Genomic DNA, 27,568 nt, shown 5'->3' with positions numbered 1-27,568 from the left:
GTGTGGGGGAGAGAGGGGTTGCTGGAGGTGTGAATGGTTGTGTGGAGGGGTGTTCTGGGCGGGTGTGGGGTGATCGTTCAAAACGACAAAAGAACTTGTTTAAGTCGTCTGCCAGGTGTTGATTCCCCAGAGTGCTGGGGGGTGGTGTTTTGTAGCTGGTGATGTCCTTTAATCCTAGCCACACTGAAGCCGGATCGCTGGAAGAGAATTTGTTCCTGAGCTTGTCAGAATAATTCCTCTTTGCCACTCTGATCTCCTTTTCCAGTGTGTATTTGGCCTGTTTGTACAAGACTTTATCCCCCTTTCTGTGAGCCTCTTCTTTGGCCTGACGGAGCTTTCTGAGTTTGGCAGTGAACCATGGTTTGTCATTGTTGTAGAATAGATGAGTCCTGGTAGGAATGCACATGTCCTCACAGAAACTGATATAAGATGTTACAGTCTCTGTGAGCTCGTCCAGATCATTTGCCGCAGCTTCAAAAACAGTCCAATCAGTCAGGTCGAAACAGGCTTGTAAATCCCGCTCTGTTTCGTTAGTCCATCTTTTAACAGATCTTAATACAGGCTTTGCAGACTTAAGTTTCTGCCTGTAGGATGGAATAAGATGAACCAAACAGTGATCAGAGAGTCCTAAAGCTGCTCGTGGAACAGCGTGATATGCGTCCTTTATTGTTGTGTAACAGTTATCCAATATATTACTGTCTCTGGTGGGAAATGTGATGTGCTGTCTGTATTTTGGCAGTTCACGGGAGAGATTTGCTTTATTAAAGTCCCCGAGAATGATTAAAACAGAGTCCGGGTGTTGTTGCTCACTCTCTGTGATCAGATCAGCGAGTTTCTGTAGAGCTGTGCTTACATGCGCTTGCGGTGGAATGTAGACACTCACGAGAATGAACGAGCAGAACTCCCGCGGCGAATAGAACGGCTTGCAGTTAATGAAGAGTGTTTCTAGATCTGAGCAGCACATCTTCTTTAACACAGTTACATCTGTACACCACCTCTCATTGATGTAAAAGCATGTCCCGCCGCCGCGAGATTTCCCCGTTGATTCTGTGTCCCGATCTGCTCTGATCAGCTGGTAATTAGGCAGATGAATCGCGCTGTCCGGTATGTCGCCATTCAACCAGGTTTCCGTGAAACACAGAGCAGCAGAGTTAGAAAAGTCCTTGTTTGTCCGGGAGAGCAGAAGGAGTTCGTCCGTTTTGTTGGGTAGAGAGCGGAGATTCGACAAATGGATGCTAGGCAACACCGTTCTAAATCCGCGCTGACGAAGCTTCACGAGCGCGCCGGCTCGCTTTCCCCGTCTGCGCCTCCTCCTGTAGCGTTTGACCAGAGCTACGGCTCCGCCAACTACAATGTCCAGCAAAACGTCTGAAAAATCAAAAACCGGTAGAAGATTTTGGTGTGATTTTTTGGTGTGTTGTGCCAAATGTTCAGCAGATCATCCCTGGTAAAACTGATCTTATTTGAAAAACAAAAAACAGGAAAAACAAACAAAAACAATACGAACACTGAAGAGCAACGCACAATAGCTGCCATCAGCGGCGCCATTTTATTCGCATTTTATATATTTAACACATGTATAAGTACAAGTATAGTATGCTAATGTTATTTTAAAAGAAAAAGAAAAAGAAAAAGAAAAGAAAAAAGAAATGAAAACATTTATCACATTAGAGGATTTTTTTTTCACATACTAAATGTAGTTGGCTTCCACTGTACAGGTGAAATTTTGTCAACAGCTCCCCTTTTGCATTTTACATTTTGATTTCAAATGAATCATATTCAGACGAGAAGCTGTAGTGAGAAACCATGTGAAACACACACACAACACACACAATGGCATCCAACCTTTTGTTCCAGTGATTTATTACTTTATGTCAACCATAAGATATGTTGTAAAGGTTTTATTTAGTAGCCATAGTTTCCACTTGACTGACCACTGCAGGTGTGATTTGGACAAATATCTAGAAATATAAGAAATACATTTCCAAATCCTTTAAATAGGTGATATCCCTCAGGGCTTTATCACCGGACGTGACCCTGTACAGAAAATTCAACCTTTTCTTCCGGTAATACTTCCGGAACTGCTTGTTTCGCTAAATTTGTTTTGAAGCACTTGCAATGCCACATGCTGGTTACGCCTGCTGGTAAAAAAAAAAAAAAAAAAAAAAAAAAAAGGTGTTGCAACTAACCGTTGATGCAACTAATATGCATAAAACAGCTTTTATTACCAATATATTGCAAATGTTTTATTAAAAGAATAATATATCAAATGCAGTTAACAAAGCATCAAATACCATTAAAATAAAGAGTCAATATGTGTCCTTTTATTAATTTGCTGGGCTTGTATAGTGGGCTATTAACTACACCTCTTCTTTTAATCACACAAATATCTCATTAAAATGCCTACAAATTTATTAAACAGATTTGAGATCAGGTACATACCATAGAGACTGGTTCAGTGGCCGTTGAGGGGTGAGTTCAGTGATTATGGGTTCACAGAGACCCCCCCCCCCAAGGTTTCATGAAGCAGTGCTTCGAAAGCACCCATTGTCACTAACAGTCACCTTAATTGTATGGAGAAAAAAAAAGATGCAATGAATGTGAATGTGACACAGTTTCCACACTGGACGCGACAAAGCAACCGTTGAAAATGCATTTGTCCTTTTCTTCAGAAGTAGCGCGAGTGCTTGAAATAGAAATGCATAAAATTAGTCAGCTTTCGTGTGCAGTGTGCTCACAGAGCTGTGTACCGCTTTAGCTGCTGTTCTTAAAAATCCCACCAGATTGCGCCATTTATCAGTTCATTAATATCAGACAACTGAGGCCCAAAGTAGAACAGAGTAAATATAGGCTAAGTCAAAGATATCAGTAAAACTGATTATCAGTCAGTCTGTTACTAATAATAACTGTCTGTCGTTATAAATATCCAGGTCTGTCTTCAGGTTGAATAGTAAGAATATGTGTTGCTGTTGTTCTGCTGGTGGCTGTAACTGAAGTGATTTACTAACGCAGTGTTACAGTGTTACACAGAGGCAAGTGAGTGATTTACTTGTATTAAATACTGACCGTTTTGTTTGTTTGTTTGGCCTCTTCCCACTCCTGAAGTTATTTTGTTATACTAATAATCCTTGTTGCACCTGACCTCTGCTTTTTATAACATTTTGGAGCCACAAACACTGTTTTAATTACTGTTATCTTTTAGTGTTGCTTCCCCTACCCCCCTATACGGTAGAATAACAGCAGTTGCTCTACAACAAAACATGAGCACGACAGAATGACAAGCATAACATACTGCTGATTTAATGAAACTGAAATATCAAATTTTATTCAGTAAAAGGAACCTTTAAAGGCACCCAAATATAAGCAGTAGCCTACTATCAACAAAGCAAACAGTATGAGGCTATGAGGCGCCACGTAGGATTTAAATCAAACTTCGCTTATCAATGCATACATAAAACACGTGCATATACACCTATAAATTACTCGCATATACATGTTTACTATTGGATGTTCAAAATACATGTACGTATGAAATACACGTGCACACTAATATGAAATCCATACCAATGCATACACTTGTGAATAACTTGTATACATATAAACTTAAAAGTAAAGTCGTGACGTATTGTCAAGTATGGTGACCCATACTCGAAATTGGTGCTCTGCGTTTAACCCATCCAAGTGCACACACACAGCAGTGAGTAGTGAACAAATGCACACACACACACACACCGTGAACACACACCCGGAGCAGTGGGCAGCCATGCTGCAGCGCCCGGGGAGCAGTTGGGGGTTCGGTGCCTTGCTCAAGGGCACCTCAGTCGTGGTATTGAGGGTGGAGAGAGCGCTGGACATTCACTCCCCCCACCTACAATCCCTGCCGGCCGGGGACTCGAACTCGCAACCTTTCGATTACGAGTCCGACTCTCTAACCATTAGGCCACGACTTCCCCGCATGCATACACCTATAGACGCTCGCTAAACACGATCCATGCATATACACCCACAACAACACACTCACATACATATAAACTCGCTGCATGCAGACACACCTACATGCTCGCATATACATATAAACTTGATCCATGCATATACACCTATAAACACTCACACATACATATAAACTCGATGCGCGCATACACGCATGCTTTAGTTGTGTATATATGTATATGCAAGTGATTTCATATGTGGATGTGCGTGAACTTTTCAGTGTAAACGGAAGGCATTTCAGTGTAAAAGGAAGCAGCGGCACTTCCAGCGGGACATTTGAAAATGCTTAACGTGGCTTAATGCATTAAAATAGTGTTTTTAAAAGACCAAACTCAATAAACACATTATTAATAAAGCATACAATGTATAGACAAGCAGATGAGTCCAGAATAAGAAGGTAACGCGTTTTCCTCCCATAAGGAATATTCTTCTTCCCTCGGTTGAGTGTGTGGCTACTCAGCCAGCCTATGCAGTGAGCTAAACAGTAAGAGAAGGTGGTTCCAGGAATAACAGGACACAGTTTTCTTCTTAGTGTCTTTACTGAAGACCTCTCTTTTTTGATTGTAAAAAGATTATGGTATGTCAAAGCTTCCCAAAGATAAGGGGACTGAGAAGAGGGAAGAATGTCAACACCTGACCTCCGGACATTTTCTCACACCGCGTGTAACTAAATTTCCTGCAGCGTCAGCACATCCAGGGTTGCCAGGTCCCAGAAATATTTCCAGCCCAATGACAACTCAAAATCCGCCCAAATGGAATGAAAACTAGCCCAATTTTTCAGTGTCCAATCAGATTAGACAACAGCTGGATTCCCACAAAGGGCCTTAAAATAAATTTATATAAGTTTAAGTTTAAAGTATTGGCCTTTTGTCTTACCCAAATTCTTAATATCACACACTGTGTTTTTTTAATACACAATCTCATACAATAAAGGTCAAATAAGAACATGTCCTCTCTGATATTTTCTGACCCTAGTCAGAAGTACTAACTTGTACTTACTTTTTCTCTTCTCAGCACTTCTCTCTGATGCTTTTCTCTCCAGATCTGCGGCTGTTCTGTTTACACACAAGCATCAATATTAAAATGAACACACTGTTAAACTAAATTAACATACACTGGCTTTTATCAATATTATTACAAATATGCTTACTGGGTGAACTTGAACACTTTTCCCTTTGTTTTTGTTGTTGTTTGTCTTCTCTTTTTTCAGAACTTTTCACAACATTTTCTTCTTAGATGGTCCACTCCTTTAATCCTTTCTCTGTCTCCCATTCTTTGCGATACTTCTTTCCATACTTTCCCCATTTACCTGACATTTTAGTATGCTGCTTGTTCATCCACAGACAACCGAACCGACGCTTCTGACTACAACGCTCTCATGGAGTGACGTGATGATGATGCTTGATTTGTGACGTCAAAAGCACATGTGGCGCGCGCGCCTACTCGCGTCTCGCGAGCAGCAGCGTTTGTTGCCAAGTATTCATTTCCGGGGATTAACACCCACTAATAAAAGGTTCCCTTTTATCTTTGTCCACAATTATTTTATTTTATTTATTTTTTTGCGGCCGCGGTACATTATACATGTAGCCCAAAAAACCGCAACCCGCAACTCCGTATTTTTTCCCGCAACTCCTTTTCTAAAATAGCCCAATTGTGCGGGAAAACCGCTACCCTGGCAACCATGAGCACATCACCACCGAGCGCCGAGAAGAACACGCGTTATAATCCATGAAGAAGAAGAACCCAAAAGAAACACTAAAGGAGATACTGACCCCAAGTGGAAAAAATAAAGAAATGCACCAGCGAACTAATACACTATAGGACAGTCTTTTTCCCCTTCTCCCAAATCAGATTACTGTTTCAGCTAATAAAATAGTTTTTTTTTATTTTATTATTAAGTTAATTTAGAAAAACGTTTGAAACATTTTTTTTTTCTTTGTTAAATATGTTTTTTTTATTTTTTATTTTTTATTATTTCTTAAAGTAACGACCAAGCGGCCAGCAGCAGACTGGCAGGCTAATCATAGCTTATGTTTGATCAATTTAGCCTTCTCAAATCATCATGACTTGCCTAAAGTAAAATCTATATATATACTAAAACAGTTCAAGCATATAACAATTTTTAAACGTTAAACCTAGATAAATGTGTGCTGCATCCAGTAGTTTGTGCGGAGAGTGGAAGCTAAAGCGCAGGACATGGAGGCACCGGCGCAATCAACAGCATTTCTGTTCAATCGAAACAAATTATGCCGCAATTTTTGCTCGTAAAAGTAAGAGTAATACATCATTCGTAACTGTAAAGGGTCTAGTTTTATTTGTGTGCACTCACAATATCAACAAAACTTTTTATAAGATATAAAAAAAATATTTTATAAAATAAAGAAAACGACGTGCCATCTGGTCTTGAACAGGAGCGCTTCACAAAACTGAAAGGAAAATCAGCGAATGCATGCCTCACAGACATGATAAATATATCTATAGAAAGCTTTAAATCACTACTTAACGAAATAAATCTAATCGAAAACAAAAACTCTTTCATTATAATCCGTGAAGATGCATTTCTCTCTAAAGGCGCGTCTGAGGAGATTTTTTTAAATAATGTTTACTGAGTTTGGCATTTTAAAAACACTGTTTTAACGCATTAAGCCATGTTAAGCGTAGAGCAAAGTACAGCATCTACCTGCTGCTCAGAGACACCTAATCCGATACTTTATTTAAACTTTTTGATTATTTTATTGTAATAAGAGATGTGAAAAGTGAGAAGAACTTTGTTTTCAGCCAAAGGCGGACGCGAACTCGGGTCTCTCGCGTCAAAAACACTGTGGTATTCGCTACGCCACCTACGCCAGTGGAAATGCATAGCTATAGTCGTTATTTGTAATGTTTTGACATTAATGGGCAGAGGTAAATAACCCATGCCAACAGCGGCACTTCGGCGGGACATTTGAAAATGCTTAATGTGGCTTAACGCATTAAAACAGTGTTTTTAAAAGACCAAACTCAATAAACACATTATTAATAAAGCATACGATGTATAGACAAGTAGATGAGTCCAGAATAAGAACATAACGCGTTTAATTACGCGTAAAGAGCTTTCCTCAATTATATAATTATAACTATATCGGATTGTAGTGGTCTCATCTGGAGCTGGGGTCCCACAGGTGGAAGGATCTTTGTACCCCTGTGCTGGTGGTGGTGTTTCTTCATCGTGTGCTGAGACACTTTAGAGTGTTTGATTGTGTGATCTGAGTGAACGGTGGTTTGTCTGGAAATGTGTGTGTGTGTGTGTGTTTTGGTGTAAATTTCTTATGTAAAGTGATTTTCTTTGTGGTTTCTTGTTCTTATTTATTATGATTGTTTGTGATTTACATCTTGAATTGTCAACTTGATCAGGGGAAACCCTTTGATATTTCAGCTTTGGTTGTTTGCTTTTTGTCTCAGTTTCACAAATTCTAGTCTTTATGTAAACTGTTTTTCATGTCTTGTATCTTTATTTTTGTTATTCTTTGTTACATCGTTGATTGGGCGACGCCCTGGCGTTCCCAGCCAACCTTACCTGTAGATTGTAATCATCAATAAGGGAGTGATCCAGAATGTCCCTGGCCGGAACCCAACTTCTCTCCTCCGGACCGTAACCTTCCCAGTCCACGTTCGCGTCCCCTCCGCCTCGAGTCCAGAATACGATTGACCGAATACGTTGGTTCCCCATCTACGAGACGCGCGGTGGGGGAACCGGGGTAGGCGGATTAAAGGGTGAACGAAATACGGGTTTTATTTTAGAAACGTGAAACACGGGATGAACTCTCCTGTACGCTGGAGGAAGTTTTAGGTGGACTGCCACCGGACTAAGGACTTTGTTGACAGGGAACGGGCCAATTAATTTGGGAGCAAGTTTATTACAGACGGAGCGGAGAGGAATGTCCTTAGAAGAAAGCCACACTTTTTGACCAACGACGTATACGGGTCTTATCCAGGTGCGATGGCACCACTGGACGAAGGCGTGGGCAGAGGAGACCACAACTTCGTATTCCAGACTAGGAAAGATAGGTGGCTGGTACCCTAGACTACACTCAAACGGCGAGAGGCCCGTGGACGACACTGGTAACGAGTTATGTGCGTACTCAACCCACAAAAGTTGTTGACACCAGGAAGTGGGATTCTGTACAACCAAACATCGCAACACTCTCTCAAGGTCCTGGTTAGCCTGCTCCATCTGGCCGTTGCTCTGAGGGTGGAAACCAGAGGACAGACTAACAGTCGCCCCCAGCCAACGACAAAACTCTTTCCAAAATTTGGATACAAACTGGGGTCCCCTGTCGGAAACCATGTCCATCGGGAGGCCATGAATGCAAAAGACGTGATCAACGACAGTAACTGCTGTCTCCTTAGCAGACGGTAATTTGGGTAAGGCGATGAAATGAGCCGCCTTCGAGAATCGGTCCACTACGATCAAAACGACCGTTTTGCCCAGGGAGGGCGGGAGGGCTGTAACGAAATCTAACGCAATGTGGGACCAGGGTCTCAAAGGGACAGACAGCGGTTAAAGTAACCCCTCTGGGGCTCGATTGGAAGTCTTACCACGAGCACAGATTGAGCAGGCCAAAACAAAATCCCGAATGTCATGAGCCATGACGGGCCACCAGAATCGTTGTTTAACTAGAAACCCAGTGCGTCCAATTCCTGGATGGCAAGCCACATTGGAACCATGACCCCACCGAATAACGTCGGACCGTAACCCCTCCGGCACAAATAACCGGGTGGGCACCCGGGCGGAGGCGTTATCCCCTCTAAGGCTGTGCGAACCTTCGACTCGATCTCCCAAGTGAGTGTAGAGACAAAGAGTCTCTCGGGTAGTATGCACTCGGGAGACGACGGGCGTTCGGAACGATCAAAAATACGAGACAGCGCATCGGGCTTGATGTTCTTGGAGCCCGGGCAGTATGACAGTGAAAAATCAAAACGACCGAAAAAAAAGTGCCCACCGAGCCTGCCTGGCGTTTAGCGGATCTGATGTATTCCAAGTTCTTATGATCGGTCCAGACGATAAAAGGTACCCCCGACCCTTCTAACCAGTGACGCCATTCCTCCAATGCTAAATTCACCGCCAACAACTCTCTGTTACCAATGTCGTAGTTACATTCGGCAGAGGACAATCGATGGGAGAAAAACGCGCAGGGATGCACTTTATCGTCTGAGGAAGCTCCCTGTGACAGCACCGCACCTACCCCCACCCCTGACACGTCGACCTCCACCACAAACTGACGTGTGGGATCAGGGGCAATAAGAATGGGCGCCGAAACGAAGCAGCGTTTCAGTTTGGTAAATGCAGCCTCAGCTGCACTGGACCACCTGAACGTCGTCTTGGGGGAGGTCAAGGTCGTCAGAGGAGCGGCTAGTTGGCTGAAATTACGAATGAAACGTCGGTAGAAATTGGCGAACCCCAGAAACTTCTGCATGGCCTTACGGGAATCAGGGGTTGGCCAATCCACCACAGCCTTAACCTTATCGGGGTCCATGCGAATTCCCTCAACCGAGACAATGTACCCTAAAAAGGGAACCGACTGTGCATGAAACGTGCACTTCTCCGCCTTGACAAAAAGCCCATTCTCAAGCAGCCTCTGGAGCACTCGCCTGACGTGCTGCACATGTTCCTGGGGAGACGAAGAAAAAATCAATATGTCATCCAGGTAAACATATATGAACTGATCTACCATGTCTCTCAGTACGTCATTGACGAGTGCTTGGAAAACTGCGGGACAGTTGGATAACCCAAACGGCATGACCCGATACTCAAAGTGCCCCCTGGGGGTATTAAAGGCAGTTTTCCACTCATCCCCCTCCCTTATGCAAACCAAATGATAGGCGTTACGTAAATCTAATTTGGTGAAGATGGATGCTCCCTGCAACCTCTCGAACGCAGAAGACATCAACGGTAAAGGATAAGTATTCTTTACCGTGATGTTATTCAAGCCTTGGTAATCAATACAAGGTCGCAGAGAGCCACTAGATAATCAGAAATATATTTCTCCATGGCCTCCCTTTCAGGAACCGAAAGGGAGTATAACCTGCCTTTAGGTGGGGAAGTACCTGGAACTAAATCTATGGCACAGTCATAGGGACGATGAGGAGGGAGAGAAGCAGCCCTGGACTTACTGAACACTTCCTTCAGGTCGAGATACTCCTCGGGCACATTAGACAGATTCACCACCTCATCCTGCAAAGAAACACATAACACAGGAGAACCAGCAGACACAAGACAAGAAGCATAACAATTCTCACTCCACGCAGAGACGGAACCCTGACCCCAATTAATTCTAGGGTTGTGTCGGATGAGCCAAGGATGGCCCAGCACCACCGGGGCCATAGGCGAGTCAGTCAGTAAAAATTCGACCGATCGAATACCGCGATCGAAGACCCTCTTCATTTCTTCAGAAAGTGCGTGGAACGAGGAACAGCAAGAATGACGATTCTCCCACACCGCCATTCCCCATAACGCTGCCTTCCCAAACAGCAAGGTGAGAACTAATGCCACCTTGGATTCCTCCGTGGCGAAAGTCTGTGGTTGCAGAGAAAAAAAACAGAGCATTTTATGAGAAATGCTTCACATAGATTGGTTTCACCATTGTATGTCTCCGGTGTCGGCAGCTGTGGCTCACGTTGAGTCGTGACGTTAAGAGGGGCTGGAGAAACAGGCGGTGGGGGTAGTGCAACGGGCATCCTCAGTTGTTGAATTTGAGTGGTGAGCTCGGACACCTGCGTAACTAACGCTTGCACAGCTCGTCCAGTCGCGAACAACTGCTCATCCTGACGATCCATCCGTGCGTTGCTCTTTTCGAGACATCCTTGAAAAGTCAGAGCTTCCGCTGAATTAGTGGTCAGATCCTTCTGTTATGAAATCAAGAGAAGGATTCAATAGCAGATAATCACAGTTTATTATAAAGAAGAACAGAGTCACAAACAGCAACTGAGCTCGTGCACAGCGTAGATGGGAAACGGACGCAGGGACGCAAAGGGCAGCCAGATCCGACTGTAGAATCCTCCGAAGTCAGAGCAGAGACAGGACTGTAGAATCCTCCGAAGTCAGAGCAGAGACAGGAAACACACCAGGGAGCAAACGAGAGGAAGCACAGGAACACATAGAAATTCTGAGGATCTGACAAAGAGAGTATCGTTAGCTGGTCTTAAATAGCCCCAGTAACGAGAGACAGCTGGAGCCGATCAGCCCGTAATCACGAGCTGGACACGCCCACTCAGCAACACACACACACACACACCACAACGGACAAGCAAGATGAGACAGTGATTCTATGAACCGTGACAAGGTGTTTTTGAAGGTACAAAAGTGGCAATGGCCAAGTGAATGTCCTGTTTTCAACCTGACTGAGCATGTATTTCACTTGCTGAAGACAAAACTAAAGGCAGAAAGACCCTCAAACAAACAACTGAAGTCCGCTCAAAGGCCTGGCAAAGCATCACAAAGGAGGAAATCCAGTCTCTGGTGATGTCCATGAGTTCCAGATTTAAGGCAGTCATTAGGTGTGTTCGACTTGAAGCAGCGCTGTGCAGAATGGTTGTGCTGAATAAGAATGTAGGACCTAGGCGAAACCAGAACACACACACACACCTAAGGACAACACATTTCTGAGCAGGAATCAAAGCTTTCTCACTCCCAACCGATCTCCTCATAAATCTCAGGAGACCATAAAAACCAGGATATATTGGAGAGGAACATCTGGATGTCGTTAAAGAAGAGCACCGTCAATGTTCGCGATCGGTTTACTATAAATAAAGTCGAACAGGGCAAAAGACCTTGTCATTTGGAAAGACCCCAGAACTAATACTCCCTGAGTTTCCTTTCCATTAGCGCAGTAATTAAATGATGGTATCGTTGAAGAAGACAATCGACGTCCTGAACTAAGAAAATCTCCAGATCGTCCCAAAAGTGACATTATGACCTCGCTTTATCAGCACATTCCAGGAACGCACCTTGTTGCTCCCTAACAGACAAAGAGGCAAACCTAATGTGTGGTTTCAGATGAAAGCTGATTTCATTAGTATTAATCTGGTGTGTATGAAAACGGTCTTTTCCCATCAAGGTATGGTTACAATATGAATAGAAATCTGTTGTCAATAAGTTCTTCATGTGATAAAATAAATGAACGGATAATGTTTGCACGGAAAAAAGGCTGTGTAGGGCGGGGCTCCGCCCCACAGGAAGAATCCGATTGGGTCAGTCGCCCGTGGGCAGATCCCAAATCGGCCCGTTAAAAAACAGATACCCAACTGTGTCTTCGGTTGGATGGAAACTGGAAAAGAAAAGCTTAAGCTCAACTCGCTCGTCTCTCTGCTTGCTCACGCGCTGCAAAGCGCTTCTTGCCACTAACATCACGGCCGAGCATTGCAACAGTGATCAAGACTCAGTTAAACTTTTAATTTTAACATCCAAAGCCTCAGTTAAACTTCGAGAGAACTTTAATATCTGAAGCCTAAGAATTGAAACGACCTCCTGAGAGCGTCATCAAGTCAGAACGAAGCCAACCAACCACTGAAGAGTACCCTTGTGACGACGACTTCCCAAGCCGCCAATCCATGCACGGTCCGTCTTGAACCGGGAAAGAACTGAACTCAACTGAAAGCAAAGCAAGACAATATTCCCTAAATCTGCTGGAAACTGGTTGTATTCATCGCTAAGAGTAAATATAAAAGAGTTCCATGTTTGTGTGATTTCCCTCATGTTGAAAATGAGCATTAAAACCTAAAACTCTCTTCAGATCAAAACAACTCATTACCTTTATGTGTGTATGTCTTCCGTTTTGTGTTATGTTGTTTAGTTTAATATTGTGTTAGAGTAGTGAAATAAACTTTGATTCTATTAAGAAACCTCATGTCTGTTGCTGTTGCGAGGGACCAGACGGAGTTAGATCCATTTGCAGCTCTTTATTCGGGATAGTCAAACAAGCAGGGTCAATCAACAGCAAACTGAGCAATGTAGGCGAGGCAGAGACAGAGTTGTGAATACAGGCAGAAGATCGGGGCAGGCAGCAAGAATCAGAATCCGAATTACAATCCAGGTCAGGGCAGGCAGCAAACAATCAATAACGGTAAACAGTCCAAGGTCAAAACTCACAGAAAACAAACACGGGAAATAACGCTCAGAAATGACAGCCGGGGCAAATCAAGACTTCGCGAAGAGTCTGTGTGTGTGAGCAGCTTATAAGCGTGTGTGTAAATGAGGTGCAGGTGTAAGTGCAATCAGTCCCAGGTATGAGGCCTTATGGGAAATGGAGTTCATGGAAAAACTAATACTCAGGCGATTGCTCCCTCTGGTGGTGCGAGGGAGGCGGTACAGGAACCTCCTCTGTAACAGTTGCTATGTGATTTTTCAAATCTTAATTACTTGCCAAAAAGACCGCGTTTACCTACGCTCATGAATTTGATAATTAACTATTTTGATTGTTTTATCATTGGCCGCAAATAAGACAAACAAAATTAAGAAATAACGTGCTGATTTTAATGCTTGCTGGACAAGTCGTTAATAAGGCATCGTTAACAAGGTATAAGTTGGACATTCTGATTAATTTCAATTAATCATATAAATATCGAATCTTAAGAGTGATTCCCTAAAAGCTAAAATTAAACTAATAGTAGTAAAGTCACTACAATAACTTATTGAAAATTTCATGTCAAGTAAGGAATTTTAATAATGCATGTAGAAAAAGCAGGAAATGATCAATATTATAATCAGAATCAGAATCAGAATGAGCTTTATTGGCCAAGTATGTTTACACATACAAGGAATTTGTTGTAGTGACAGAAGCTCTACAGTGCAACAGAAAGACAGTAACACGACAGGACACAGATAATAAAAACAAAATAACAACAAATAGCCAATAACCAATGTACAAAGCAGCTAAAAAAAAAAAAAAAAACACAATATATAATATAGACAAGTATATACAGGTCAAGTATGTGCAGGTCAAGTATGAAGTATGTGCAAATTAGAATGAGAAAAATACAATAAGTGAGTGTGGTGAATGGATAATGTATTTTAACAGATTTTATAAGTGTATTCTATTGTAATAAAACTGTACCTTTTATGAGTGATCCTATAATTAGGGGTACATGTCATGTCCATGGACTCTATTATCAATTTTACAAATTTTTCATTAACTTTTCACTTCAAACAATGATCACTTTTATATAAGGGGACATTTCTAATTAATTTAATACAAAAATCCAACAAATATCCATCTTTTATCCTTCAAAAATGGCTTATTCTATACTGGAAGTTACTGTTTTTGTGCTGCCGATTTGGTAAATGTGAGGTTTTGCTCTTCAGATTAGCTCTAAAATAAATTTTTTCTGCATATATTTCTTATAATTATTTATGCAAATGAATCATTAAATTATGAGAAAGGTGTTTAAAACAATATTTTGCTCATGCATCTACATTAAATCATCCATTTTGTGTACGTCCGAGAAATCAGTGTCAACTGTGTTACTCACTATAAAACCCCCTATAAATCAGCAATGGTTTGTTCCAAAGTCACATGTCCAACATCACTTGATGTATTTTCCTTTTTTGGAGGGAAGTTTGAAGACAGTGTGGAAAGTCATAACTTCTCCTCTTCAATATTTGATCTATATTATTGTCTATTGTAGAGTAGATTAATTGATTGTCAACTGTGTTATCAACATGTTCTGGTGAACTTGCGTCACATGTTATATTTATAAATATGTAGAGAAAGAATATTAAAACATAAGTTAATCAATCACATGTACTAACTAGTCCAAGGTCACCAGTTTGCACAAGGCCCTAAAATGGCCGAAATGTCAACTGTGTTATCTGTCAATTGTGTTACCCATCAGCTGTAACACAGTTAATAAGGATTAACACAGTTGACATTGTTGGCAATTCAGGGTCAATTTATGCAATTTATACACACTGAAGAAGGCCTTTGAGCCGAAACGTATGTGTCCTTGTCCTATTGGTGATAAAATGTAGAATAAAACGAAAAGAAAAGACTATTTCGTGTGAGTGCGGATCATGGTTTTGTATAATAAGTGATTTAATGGATCAACGCGCCTAAACGAAAGATCAAGCGACGAAAGAGTGCGGTGCAAACAACTTTTGTTGGTCAATTTATGCTCCCACTGAGTGCTGTTGATAAAAAAAATATTCACCAACTATTGTCATGACACGGAAATTACATAGGAATTGCCTTAAATACCATGATTTGCATTACAATGGATACACTTAACTGATCTAATCACGACCACACTTTCTATGAACTCAGTAGGCCTATCCATTATATACACATTATATTCACATTCCTCATGATTCACTCATGAACCTATATAATATTTTAGATTTGGCATATATCTGTTTCTGTAGGGTGACCATATGTGCCATTTTTCACAGACATTGCTTAAAATATCTAGGTTTTGGCTTTGTTTGAGTGTGGTGTATGACTTTGGTTCCTTATGTTTTCGAAAAGCTCTCGAGGTACTTTGAATCAAAGCAATATAGAAATCCTGGCCAGGACATGTCCGGGAAAAATGGCATGTATGGTCACCCTAATTTCCACATAGTCATGACTGATAAAGTGTTATGATGTTATTGAACAAGTCCTTACAAGTATCATGATGCATTACAAAACTTAATTTAACTTTATAATAATGTAATATAGTCATTAACTTTATAATGTATGTTATTATAATGTGTGTGTGTTTAAATGGCTTTATGGATACCAAGTTCATACCTGTCAACTGTGTTACTTTGTCAACTGTGTTATGTGTGGTTTTTATGTTATAAATCTTTTAAATGTGAAATAACCGTCAGACAAAAAGATGGGGATATCTCTGGAGATGGATGTCTTTGGTAAGGATGGTGAATAACGCTAACTTCAGCATACTTTGGATTTATGTTGAAGAAAGCTTCATCTTTCATGATGAAATCTCACAGAACGCCCATTATGATGCCCCAAATTCATATTTTCAAATCAGTTAGACCGATAAAATCAAAAACTCTGGTGAATAGACTCAAAAACCTTCAAACAAATGTGTTATCAAACATGTGATACTTCATGTTTCATTTGACACAGCATTTGTCCGCAACACAGTTGACAAAATAATGAATCAAATGTTGAATCAAAAGTGAATCAAAAGGAATCATGAGTCATTAGAGCTTAAACATGCCAAATAATTAATTTAGCACATTAAGGGGATATATTATTCAAACTCCTAGTTTATTTATCAAAAAAGAATACTCTTTTTCTGACTTCTTGGCTGACCTGAAATGTACCCCTAACTATAGAATGACTTTCAAATGTCCAATATTAATGTGTTTATTAATGGATTCTGCTTGTTTTTGGGCACATTTAATTAATAACCGCTTAAATATAGGTCTTTTGTCAGCTTTTTGGCCACTTCATGTATCTGTACCGAAATCATGACAAATCGAGTCTTTATCACATCCTAAATACATGTGAACGACATTAATGTAATAATAGCCTACTATATATTGCATAATAGAACAAATTAGTGCATAATGAAACAAATTACGTAATCTTACTTGATTTCCTGCTAATTAATAAATAAAAACGTATACCCTAAGTGAATAATTGAACATCATTGATTAGTTTAATTTATAAAATAAAACTGTGGACATTTAACACTCAATTTAGCACATAATTAAATGTAAAAATAGGCCTAAGTGTGAATACATGTAGGATAAGTTCAAAATCCTGTATATTATAAGTTATAATATAATGAGTAGGCTATATACTAAGTTATCAGGCTAATCGGGTATATATACGTATGCTATTCTTGTACATAAGCTAACTAATACAGACATTAATGGTCATTATTACATAGTTAACTTAAAACAGCATTTATCATAACATGATTTTGTAGGAATTGTAATCAGGCGCTAAAGAGAGTGTATCCCTTGGGGTCCTGATTTCGAGTATGACAGACACTTGGTCGCGGTAACTCCGACACCTCGGTTCATGTCAAATAACTAGTCCTCACCAAACCTCCAAACATCGAAGACTTTTGGCAAAACACGAACAAAGGCTTCGACATGGTGCTTGAATTTGAAAACTGATGTTTTTCACTCAACAGATCTGGATAACGCGTTTACTTTCACTTTTGCATCCGACATTATGTTTTTGAATCTGCGTTCATTTCAAAGGAAAAGTGATGAAGATATTTACTTTTTTGGTAAAGTTAGGAGGTATATGCCTATTCTTCGTGTGGGGTAAGGCTTTTATTTGTTATTTTGTTTATTTGTCTCTTTTACATTCGCCGTAGAAACCAGTTTTATTTTGTAGTTCTTATATCATTCATGGCATGGTAACGTTAGTCATTATAGAAAATGTCGTTGTATGATCTCCTTATTGACGTCAGAACCGAAGGAGTTGAAAAGGATTTCTTATTTCTATAAATTAAAATATTATTGAGATATCAGCTGAAATATTATTTACAATAGCTCAAAAATTAGCCGTAGGTCTACTGTTAACTTAAACGTTTCCAAAATGCATGGCATGTAAAGACATATCTTAAACCTTGCGACAATTATACTGTAAGTTTGAAGTAAAAGCAATTTTTTATTAACCCTAACCCTAAAATACCAATAGGTTATTTGAAACCCTTTAAATTGCTTATTTTTTATTAGAACAAGGCATGCAAGGAAATATGCTCTGATCGCCACTTGGATGAATAAATACACAAATATATGAAGAGTTCAGATGCAAAAGCCTCTAAATGCCGTCTGAAATCTTCTTCTAAAATGAGCATTTTTATCAGGCTCCTATGTTTATGTTCAGTTATTCAACTTTAATTGCATAGAAAAGGACCTACATTGCCATTAGAGTAAAATTACTGATGCAGTGTGACATGATTTGAGATGTGAGTTTTAGTATATTCATTAAGTTGCAGAAGATCATCTATGAGTGAATTTGTACATTGATGTTCTTATGATATTTGTTTGCATGAGACACACAGCAAGGCCAGGTTACTCCTTGTGTAAAAGAGTGCACCTCCTTCATCTCCTCTCAAAGTTACTTTGAAACTGTAACATCGTTACATGCTTAAAAAACAAAATGTTATTTAGCCACACTACACTTAGGTTCAACAAGTATCATTGAATGAATGAATGAATGAACAATGTTATTTAGGTTGTGACAACATCAAACTGCAAGGGTCCTATTGTTTTGTCATGGTCCTGTATCATGCATGCATCACAATTTGAATGCAGAGATTCACATTATTTTCATATTGCATATATTTGTCCCACTATTCCAGAAATGATTTGTAATTAACTGTTCTTTTCTTCTTCAGGTGCTTCTGCTGTTGAGACAGACAGTGTGTCTCTGTTTGTGATGGAGGGAGATGCAGTCACTTTATACACCGATGTTGAAATGAACCGTACAGACAGAATGACATGGTATTTTAGAGACAGTCGGTTAGCTCTAATTAATGGAGATCGGAGTAAGATCTGTATAGATGATTGGTGTAAAGAGAGATTCAGAGACAGACTGAATGTGGATCAGACTGGATCTCTGACCATCACAAACATCAGCACCACAGACTCTGGAGATTATAAACTAATGATCACCAGCCGCAACATTGAAAAGATCTTTAGCGTTACTGTATATGGTGAGTCATTTAACATTTTAAAGCCAGGTTATCTATGTTTAAATCACATCTATTTAATGTGTTGTGTTTTTGTATCAAGTTTATTACATAGTTAAAACAGCATTTATCACAACATGATTTTGTAGGAATTGTAATCAGGCGCTGAAAGAGAGCTCTTTTCCTGTTAGTAAACACTGTGACGTTTTTCTGTGGGCGGAGCTTAGGTGGAGGCAGAAAGACCCCCCTGCCCGCTTCACTAACGCTAGCTATGAAGTTAGCTTTTTTTTTTTTTAAACAATAATTGGAAAAATTTGATTATTTGAACTGATTTACCTGCATATGTAAGGTCACTCACTGTCCGGGAACGCAATTGTTATTTGAAAAGGTTAATTTAATGAACGAAACCAGATTGGCCGACCCGTGCATGCTTTTACTCAAAGCTTGGTCGATCTGACAGGATTCCCTCCAGTTGAGGGGCTCACATCAAACTTGTATAGTAAAACCTCACCGTGTCTATCTAGTCATGAAGATGTGTATATATATCAATTTCAGCAGGCAGCTTTTTACATTATTAATCCAGCCACAATTACTCCTAACAATGTACACTCACCTAAAGGATTATTAGGAACACCATACTAATACTGTGTTTGACCCCCTTTCGCCTTCAGAACTGCCTTAATTCTACATGCCATTGATTCAACAAGGTGCTGAAAGCATTCTTTAGAAATGTTGGCCCATATTGATAGGATAGCATCTTGCAGTTGATGGAGATTTGTGGGATGCACATCCAGGGCACGAAGGTCCCGTTCCACCACATCCCAAAGATGCTCTATTGGGTTGAGATCTGGTGAGTGTGGGGGCCATTTTAGTACAGTGAACTCATTGTCATGTTCAAGAAACCAATTTGAAATGATTCGAGCTTTGTGACATGGTGCATTATCCTGCTGGAAGTAGCCATCAGAGGATGGGTACATGGTGGTCATAAAGGGATGGACATGGTCAGAAACAATGCTCAGGTAGGCCGTGGCATTTAAACGATGCCCAATTGGCACTAAGGGGCCTAAAGTGTGCCAAGAAAACATCCCCCACACCATTACACCACCACCACCAGCCTGCACAGTGGTAACAAGGCATGATGGATCCATGTTCTCATTCTGTTTACGCCAAATTCTGACTCTACCATCTGAATGTCTCTACAGAAATCGAGACTCATCAGACCAGGCAACATTTTTCCAGTCTTCAACCGTCCAATTGTGGTGAGCTCGTGCAAATTGTAGCCTCTTTTTCCTATTTGTAGTGGAGATGAGTGGTACCCGGTGGGGTCTTCTGCTGTTGTAGCCCATCCGCCTCAAGGTTGTGTGCGTGTTGTGGCTTCACAAATGCTTTGCTGCATACCTCGGTTGTAACGAGTGGTTATTTCAGTCAAAGTTGCTCTTCTATCAGCTTGAATCAGTCGGCCCATTCTCCTCTGACCTCTATGAAATGGTTGTGCGTGAAAATCCCAGTAACTGAGCAGATTGTGAAATACTCAGACCGGCCCATCTGGCACCAACAACCATGCCACGCTCAAAATTGCTTAAATCCCCTTTCTTTCCCATTCTGACATTCAGTTTGGAGTTCAGGAGATTGTCTTGACCAGGACAACACCCCTAAATGCATTGAAGCAACTGCTATGTGATTGGTTGATTAGATCATTGCATTAATGAGAAATTGAACAGGTGTTCCTAATAATCCTTTAGGTGAGTGTATATACAATTACATATGATTAAACATAATGTTAAATCGTCAGTTTCTTGTTTTACACACATGCACACAGACATTATTTCATACTCGACATAGTAGTGAGATGCATGTAGCTCAAATAGTAGAGCATGGCGCTAGCAATGTCAAGGTCATGGGTTCGATTCCCAAGGAAAGCAAGAGCTGATAAAATCTAAAAATTGTAACTTGAATGCAATGTAAGTCGCTTTGGATAAAAGTGTCTGTTAAATGCATACATGTAAATGTAAGAAGTGTGCCAAACGTGAGCATTTTTGACGATCATTTCTGTCCAGTCCACTCATTTTATCTCGTTTAACCACAGCTGTCCATGTTTTTTTCTGGCACTGGCAGCAGCGTTAAAATTCCAATATTTAAAAATTCTGACTTGAGATTATATCTCAAAATTCTGATAAGAAAAAATCAACTCGCCATTCTCTTGAGTTTATATCCCACACTTCTGGAGTTTTTCCCCTCAGAATGGACAAACTCGCTATTGTTGAGTTAAATGGAGTTATAACGTCGAAATATAAAGTTGCATTTGCGAGAGAATTTTTTTTCACAATCGATCAAAATGATGAAGTATTGTTTTGATGGCATATTTACTTGCGAATGTCCACTGAATGTCCAATGTAGTGTGGTTAACAAAGTAATTGAATGCAGAAGTCCGAATGTGCGAATATAAAACCAACTTTACCCAAGTATTGTTATCACAGATCACTTGAATCTACGTTAATTTTTACGAGGAAGAATGAGGGGACATATTATTTTACTCAGTTCAGCTGTTTTAAATGGTGAATAATAGCATCAGTCATCTTGTTATATAATGTATATATATATATATATATATATATAAAACTTGATTGTATGATCTCCTTATTGCTGTCAGAACCAAAGGAGTTGAAGAGTATTTCACGATCTTAATTCAATAAATTCAAATATTATTGAGATCTAATATGAATCTAAACTGAAATATTATTTCAAATAGCTCTAAAATTAGCCGTAGGTCTACTGTTAATGTAAACGTTTCCAAAAAGCATGGCATGCAAAGACATATCTTAAACCTTGGGACAATTATATTGTAAGTTTAAAGTAAAAAAAAAAAAATTATTACATGAAAATACCAATAGGTTATTTGAAACCCTTTAAATTGCTTATTTTTTATTAGAACAAGGCATGCAAGGAAATATGCTCTGATCGCCACTTGGATGAATAAATACACAAATATATGAAGAGTTCAGATGCAAAAGCCTCTAAATGCCGTCTGAAATTTTCTGCTAAAATGAGCATTTTTATCAGGCTCCTATGTTTATGTTCAGTTATTCAACTTTAATTGCATAGAAAAGGACCTACATTGCCATTAGAGTAAAATGACATAAAATTACTGATGCAGTATGACATGATTTGAGATGTGAGTTTTACTATATTCATTAAGTTGCAGAAGATCATCTATGAGTGAATTTGTACATTGATGTTCGTATGCTATATTTGTTTGCATGAGACACACAGCAAGGCCAGGTTACTCCTTGTGTAAAAGAGTGCACCTCCTTCATCTCCTCTCAAAGTTACTTTGAAACTGTAACATCGTTACATGCTTAAAAAAACTGGTCAAACTACTGTATTAAAATTTTATTAAATTAAAAAATTTAAAGCCAGGTTATCTGTTTAATTACCTAGTTAGTGCTGTGTTTTTGTATCAAGTTTAAACTGCAATACTAAAATATTTTAGTGCAAATGGAAAGAACTCTTTCTGCATAACTTTTTCTCTTTTATTCCAATAAGGGTTTGACAGTTGCTCATTTGAATGCCTCTGATTGACTTGCATTTATGCACTTAGCAGTCATTTCTGTGATTGGTGACTGATCTGCATTGATAAAACATTGTTGTTAATAGAAATCTTAATGCAATGCAAGTGCATCTATAATAAAAACATTTTAGTGAACTCTTTTAATTCATGAGCTGCAGTTGTGTTCTGATGGAGATGGCACAACTCCTGTTTCTCATGAGACCCTTATCTTCTAGTATAATCTGTTTGATTGAGGATTTCCTGTAAAATAAGTCTGTGATGAGCAAAAATAAGGATTTTCAGTCTGAAATTCATGGAAAAATACGCAATCATAATGTTGTGTAGGTTTTTTTTCCCTTTCTTCCATTCTTTGTTGTTTTGTTTGTTTGTTGTTGTCCTCCAATCAGCTGTTGGTTTGTGTTTCAGAGGTTTCTGCTGCTGAACGAGATGAAATGAAGAGAAAGTCTGTGAAGGAGGGAGAATCTGTCACTTTAGATCATGGTGTAATAAAAAGGCCAAATGATACGATGAAGTGGCATTTTAATGACGTTCTCATCGCTGAATTCACTGGAGATCAGAGTAAGATCTGTACAGATGTTCAGTGTAAAGAGAGATTCAGAGACAGACTGAAGCTGGATCATCAGACTGGATCTCTGAACATCACAAACACCAGAATAACAGACTCTGGAGATTATCAACTACAGATCAACAGCAGCAGATTCAGCATTATTAGGATCTTCACTGTTGCTGTCACTTGTGAGTATTATTTTGTCATTCAGTGCATGTTTCTGTGTTATTTTAGAATACAGTTCAATGTTTTTAAATAAGTCCACTAAATGAGAACCTGGATTGATCTTTAAAAACAATGCCAGATGTAAGGCTCCACCCTTTCATCTGGGGTTTGAAAGAAGGTTTCCGATGGTGGATGAAGGTTTCCTGCGTGTTCGGTCTTTCGGGTGTGCAAAGTTCTTCAATTTAAGTTAAACTCTAATCTGACTCCATTTTATCATTTAATCTTGTATTTAGCTTGAAGTACAAATTGATTGCTTGTCTATTTCTAATTAGTATTCTTCTGATATTTGATTATTCTAGTTAACTCTTGACTTTATATTTACTCGTTCATTCGGTTGCTCATGTCTTTAACAAGGATGCAACGTAATCTACTAGAGTCAATAATTACAGAGTAAAACAGAATAAGGTCAAATGTGACAATTTATTCTCAGTCAGGTAAATACTGTATGTATTAATGTCAATTCCACAGCAATTCAAAGAGATCAAATCATATCAATACAAAACATCCAATTCTCAAAGATAAATCTAAGAGTAAAGGATGCATACCTGACTTTATAGAAATACATAGTGTGAGCATTGAGACACCACACTACGGGCTTCTGGTTACAGAATCGCCCCGACCCTTTTGCCACATTTCCTTAAGTACCTCAAACCAAGACCAACACCCCTGAAATGTAGGCAGGAACTCACAATTTGAATTTGCTTTGATCAAGTCGAGTTAGCACCTTTTGGGACAGAAAGTAATTTGCATGAAAACCACTAGGTGCTGATCCGCCCTCTACAGTATGCAAAATATCTCTGAACTCTTAGGATTTGTATTACCTTTTAGTTTACTTCTTATAAGAATGAGACCATTGTACCAGTCGCTCTGAGACAATTCAAATGATACCAAACATGACTGTAAATAACACTTGCATTAATGTAGAATATTACATTCTTCTATTGACCATTCTGAGTGAGCTGAGTGAAGGGAAGGATGGGGGAAGGGAAGGAAGGGATGAAAAGGAGTTTATGCATATGCGAGGGAGGCATTTCCCGCGTTTTCTCTCAGTGGGGTGCGGAGACAGATGTCTGTATGTTAATGCACTGTGTGTGTGTTGTCCATCTCAGGAGACTAAAGTGTCTGAGGTTCTGTAATTCTTACACAGAAGTCACCATTTATCAGTTAAAATCATGCAACACTAATGATCCAAGATCAAATCGATCAGTCAAATCTGTTTGTCCTTCTGTCTGTCAAAGATGTTTCAGATTCAGGATTGTCTTCAGTTGCTGCTGCTGCTTTTGTTGTTGTTCTGCTCGTTGCTGCAGCTGTTTTCTATAAGCGCAACGCAATTATTGGATGTGAGTATTATATACAGCTGATTTAACAAGATGGAAATATGAGAATTGAAGGGGAAAAAAATCCTCATTAAGCAAAGTCAGCAGTGTTTAACCAAGTTTATTATTGTTCAAACAGGCATCAGGAGGCAGCCCAGGGATGAGGTAAGATGATGTCTGCAACTGTACATTTATTATGTTCTGATGCTTCTGGTTTTATTCACTTTCAGTTAATTAGTTGGACAAAACAGATCCTTATATTGCTTGATATTGCAGACTTATTATTTTAATTTACTGTCATTATTAAACACACTTGTTCTTTTAGTTATTTATAGAAACTAATGAATAGGAAATCTTGCAGATTCACAGTAAATAGTCTCTTAAAAAACACAATAAAAAAACTCTCCAATGAACTAAATATCACAACATCAAAACAAAAATAGCAACTTTATATCTAGTTTGTAGTATTGTGTGTTTGTGTAATTCAAACATCAATCCTGTTTCTTTTTCCTTCTGTGACTTTGTGTTTCTTACAGATGTATGGTGCTGAAGACACATGCCCTGATCAGACTGAAGCTCTTATTCAGATGGCTACTGAGGCTGCCATTGAGACACAACTGTAACATTATTTATTTTATTGAAAGGGAAAATTAAGAGAGCCTGTAAAGCCTGCCATGTGAAATAAGTCAAACTTTTTTTTTTTTGATGGAACAGTTTATTGAACCTTCAGACAAAATATTGTTCAAAAAGTTTGCATACGGTACATATTTTGTTGAGTATCATATTTGATACATCAGGCATTTATGGCTCATTTAGTATGATATAGTAAAAATACAGAGCTTATTAAAAAAAACACCTGAGTTTTATTCAGAGACCCAAACTGAGACTAATTTCGTGCAGATGCTGATATTTATATGACCAAAAAGTAAGAACATTTTTTTATTGCTTGTAATGTAAATGCGTGACACCTTTAAAACACTTATCAGATACTTATGTAAAATGATGAAAATATCAGTTTTCACTCTATATCTCCCAAGAATGTCTTCTTAAGATGATATTTAAATGCTTAGTTCTCTGTAGTTTCAAAACAGAGATGAATGATGAACAAATAAATGTTCCTCAAAAGCCTGATGATCATATTTGATACATTTAAACAATTTCTATAAAAAATGATGTCTGGATAATTAAGTGAACGTAAGTTGATTTAAGTATTTTTCTTGACATATTACTAACAATATAAAATATGTTTAGTCGATAAAAATCAGTAAGAGTTTGGGTCATGTTGATAATCTATCTAAGGGGTTGATAATCCCTTAGAAATATATGCATCAAACATGAGACAGGCTTTATAGGGTTAATAACTCTCTGGAGATACAAGCAGCATTTTTATGTTTTGTTTCAAAACTGTTACTGACTGCTGAATAAGCTTTTTTTTCCTTTTTTTTTTTAAATTAAGCATCCAGTACATTTCACAAATGTGTTTACTGATAAAACAATATTTGTTTGTTTTTATTATATCAAGTCAAGTCACCTTTATGTAGCGCTTTTAACAATACAGATTGTGTCGTATATTTATACTATAGATGTAAATAAATAGCTTTTCTTTGTGAAGTATAACATTCTGCCTTTTTTTTTTTTTTTTTGCCTTCAAGGTAAAGCGTAATACTTCACATTGTTTCTGTAATCTGTTATTGTTTTTTTGTTTTTTCTTTGACCTCTGTCTTTTTCAGTTTGATATATGAAGTATGTTCAGCTGGGTTGTGTCCAGTATGATTTCTAAGTATTGGTTTTGTGTGTGTGTGTGTTTGTAAAATAATATCACTGTAAGATAGAAATGATCACCTTCACTTGAATACTTGCACACAGTCATTATTAGCCTATTTTTAGATGATTTTCCAGTTTTTAGATTGTTTTATAATTTTTGCATTATTTGCCTTTTTATAGACTTTTTTTTCTTTGCTTTCTTTAACTTCGCATTAGCTATGAAAAAGTGTGTTACATTTTTCTGTGTATGGAAAATAAAATGTTTCTTTCTGTATATTTCTACAAATGCAATTAAAAACATATCTAAGTCCCATAACTGCTTCTTGAGTTTATGAAATTTGCTATCGGGCATTTGCTATGAGAAATAACTGAACTAAGCTGCACTGAATAGTTTAGAGTGACCGTGTCTACATTTTGAAGCACGATTTTAACACTTTCTGATGCATTAAGCGTTCATCTAAACTTTTAGCACTTCTGAATGAATCAGATATTTTTGGATGTGTACCATGATGTTCTTTGGATGAAAATGCTATGTAGATTTAGCAGACTTGTGTAAATTGTTCATAAGTGTTATTGAGATGACTTTGAAAGTGTCCACCACTTTTTTAACTCATGTTTTTCTCAACACACAGCACATCATATTAGATCATGTTAGGTATTACTTCATATTAAAGCTAGCCTACTAATGCAACATTTTTTTTCTAAAGGGATTATTTCAGCAGAGGATCTTGGACAATATAATGATGATGAGTCACTAATGTGGATGTGTTATTCCAATCTGTTGCTAAAACCTATCTGTTCATTTTCTGTTACTTTGTTAAACATGAACCATCAGTGGTGTCATTGATTTGCATTTTTATTATTTTTTATTATTATCACTACTTTGGCTTCTCTAATGTAAGAACCATTTGTAGTTTATTGGTAAAGTGGTAGAGCTGTTATTGCTTTTACAGGTAAAGTCTTATTTTGGACACCAGATGGCGCCACTAGAATTCTAATTGAATTTTAATTGATCTGAATTTTCAGGGCTTTTTGTCTGAATTGAGCAAACAGTCTGTCTCAGATCAGATCACAGGCATAAATACCTCAATTTTGACAAAAGTTAGTGAGGCTAATTTTGCATTTTGAACAGCAGCAGCACGGTTATGTTATTGAAAAAGTACAGTTTGTTAGTAGTATTGATGAAAACTTAAGAAATGAACAATCACTGAACACCTGATTGATACCTTTTGCTCTTTTAGAACACCCTGAACCTCATCAAAGAAAAGGCAAGATTGAGTCATGCAGATTATGATGTAACAAATAAATACTGTAATTTATTTTTCTTTCCAAAAATTAAAGTACATATACAATTATGTATCTAATAAATATAGTCAAAATTTGTTGTTTATGCTTGTAAGACTGTTGCTGCTATAACTGTTACTATAACAGACTGTAGTGGTCTCATCTGGAGCTGGGGTCCCACAAGTGGAAGGATCTTTGTACCCCTGTGCTGGTGGTGGCGTTTCTTCATTGTTTGCT

General features: G+C 38.7%; 2 protein-coding genes across 2 annotated transcripts in view; both read left to right on the top strand.

Annotated features, from left to right (window-relative positions):
- The window catches only part of LOC306875011 (uncharacterized protein), a 991,916-nt gene that overhangs the window by 530,324 nt on the left and 434,024 nt on the right, over nucleotides 1–27,568 (top strand). The gene's annotated exons all lie outside the window — the stretch shown is intronic.
- LOC306875050 (uncharacterized protein) lies at nucleotides 16,941–26,361 on the top strand. Its single transcript, XM_079425427.1, has 6 exons — nucleotides 16,941–17,251; nucleotides 18,334–18,651; nucleotides 22,601–22,930; nucleotides 24,206–24,307; nucleotides 24,423–24,448; nucleotides 24,820–26,361. The coding sequence occupies exons 1-6, from the start codon at nucleotides 17,194–17,196 to the stop codon at nucleotides 24,904–24,906; spliced, it is 921 nt and encodes a 306-aa protein (XP_079281553.1). The 5' UTR covers nucleotides 16,941–17,193; the 3' UTR covers nucleotides 24,907–26,361.

Source organism: Barbus barbus (genome assembly GCF_936440315.1).
Source record: "Barbus barbus genome assembly, chromosome: 9".
Lineage (NCBI taxonomy): Eukaryota > Metazoa > Chordata > Actinopteri > Cypriniformes > Cyprinidae > Barbus > Barbus barbus.
Note: the sequence above shows the minus strand (reverse complement) of the source record. Positions and strands in the feature narration are given on the sequence as shown.

What these genes read in the sequence shown, in the direction of transcription:
- LOC306875050 (XM_079425427.1), top strand. Translation starts at nt 17,194, where the DNA reads ATGAAGATATTTACTTTTTTGGTAAAGTTAGGAGGTATATGCCTATTC. An exon ending in ATGCCTATTCTTCGTGTGGG is followed by an intron (nt 17,252 to 18,333) that starts GTAAGGCTTTTA and finishes TTTCTTCTTCAG; the next exon opens with GTGCTTCTGCTGTTGAGACA. An exon ending in CTTTAGCGTTACTGTATATG is followed by an intron (nt 18,652 to 22,600) that starts GTGAGTCATTTA and finishes TTTGTGTTTCAG; the next exon opens with AGGTTTCTGCTGCTGAACGA.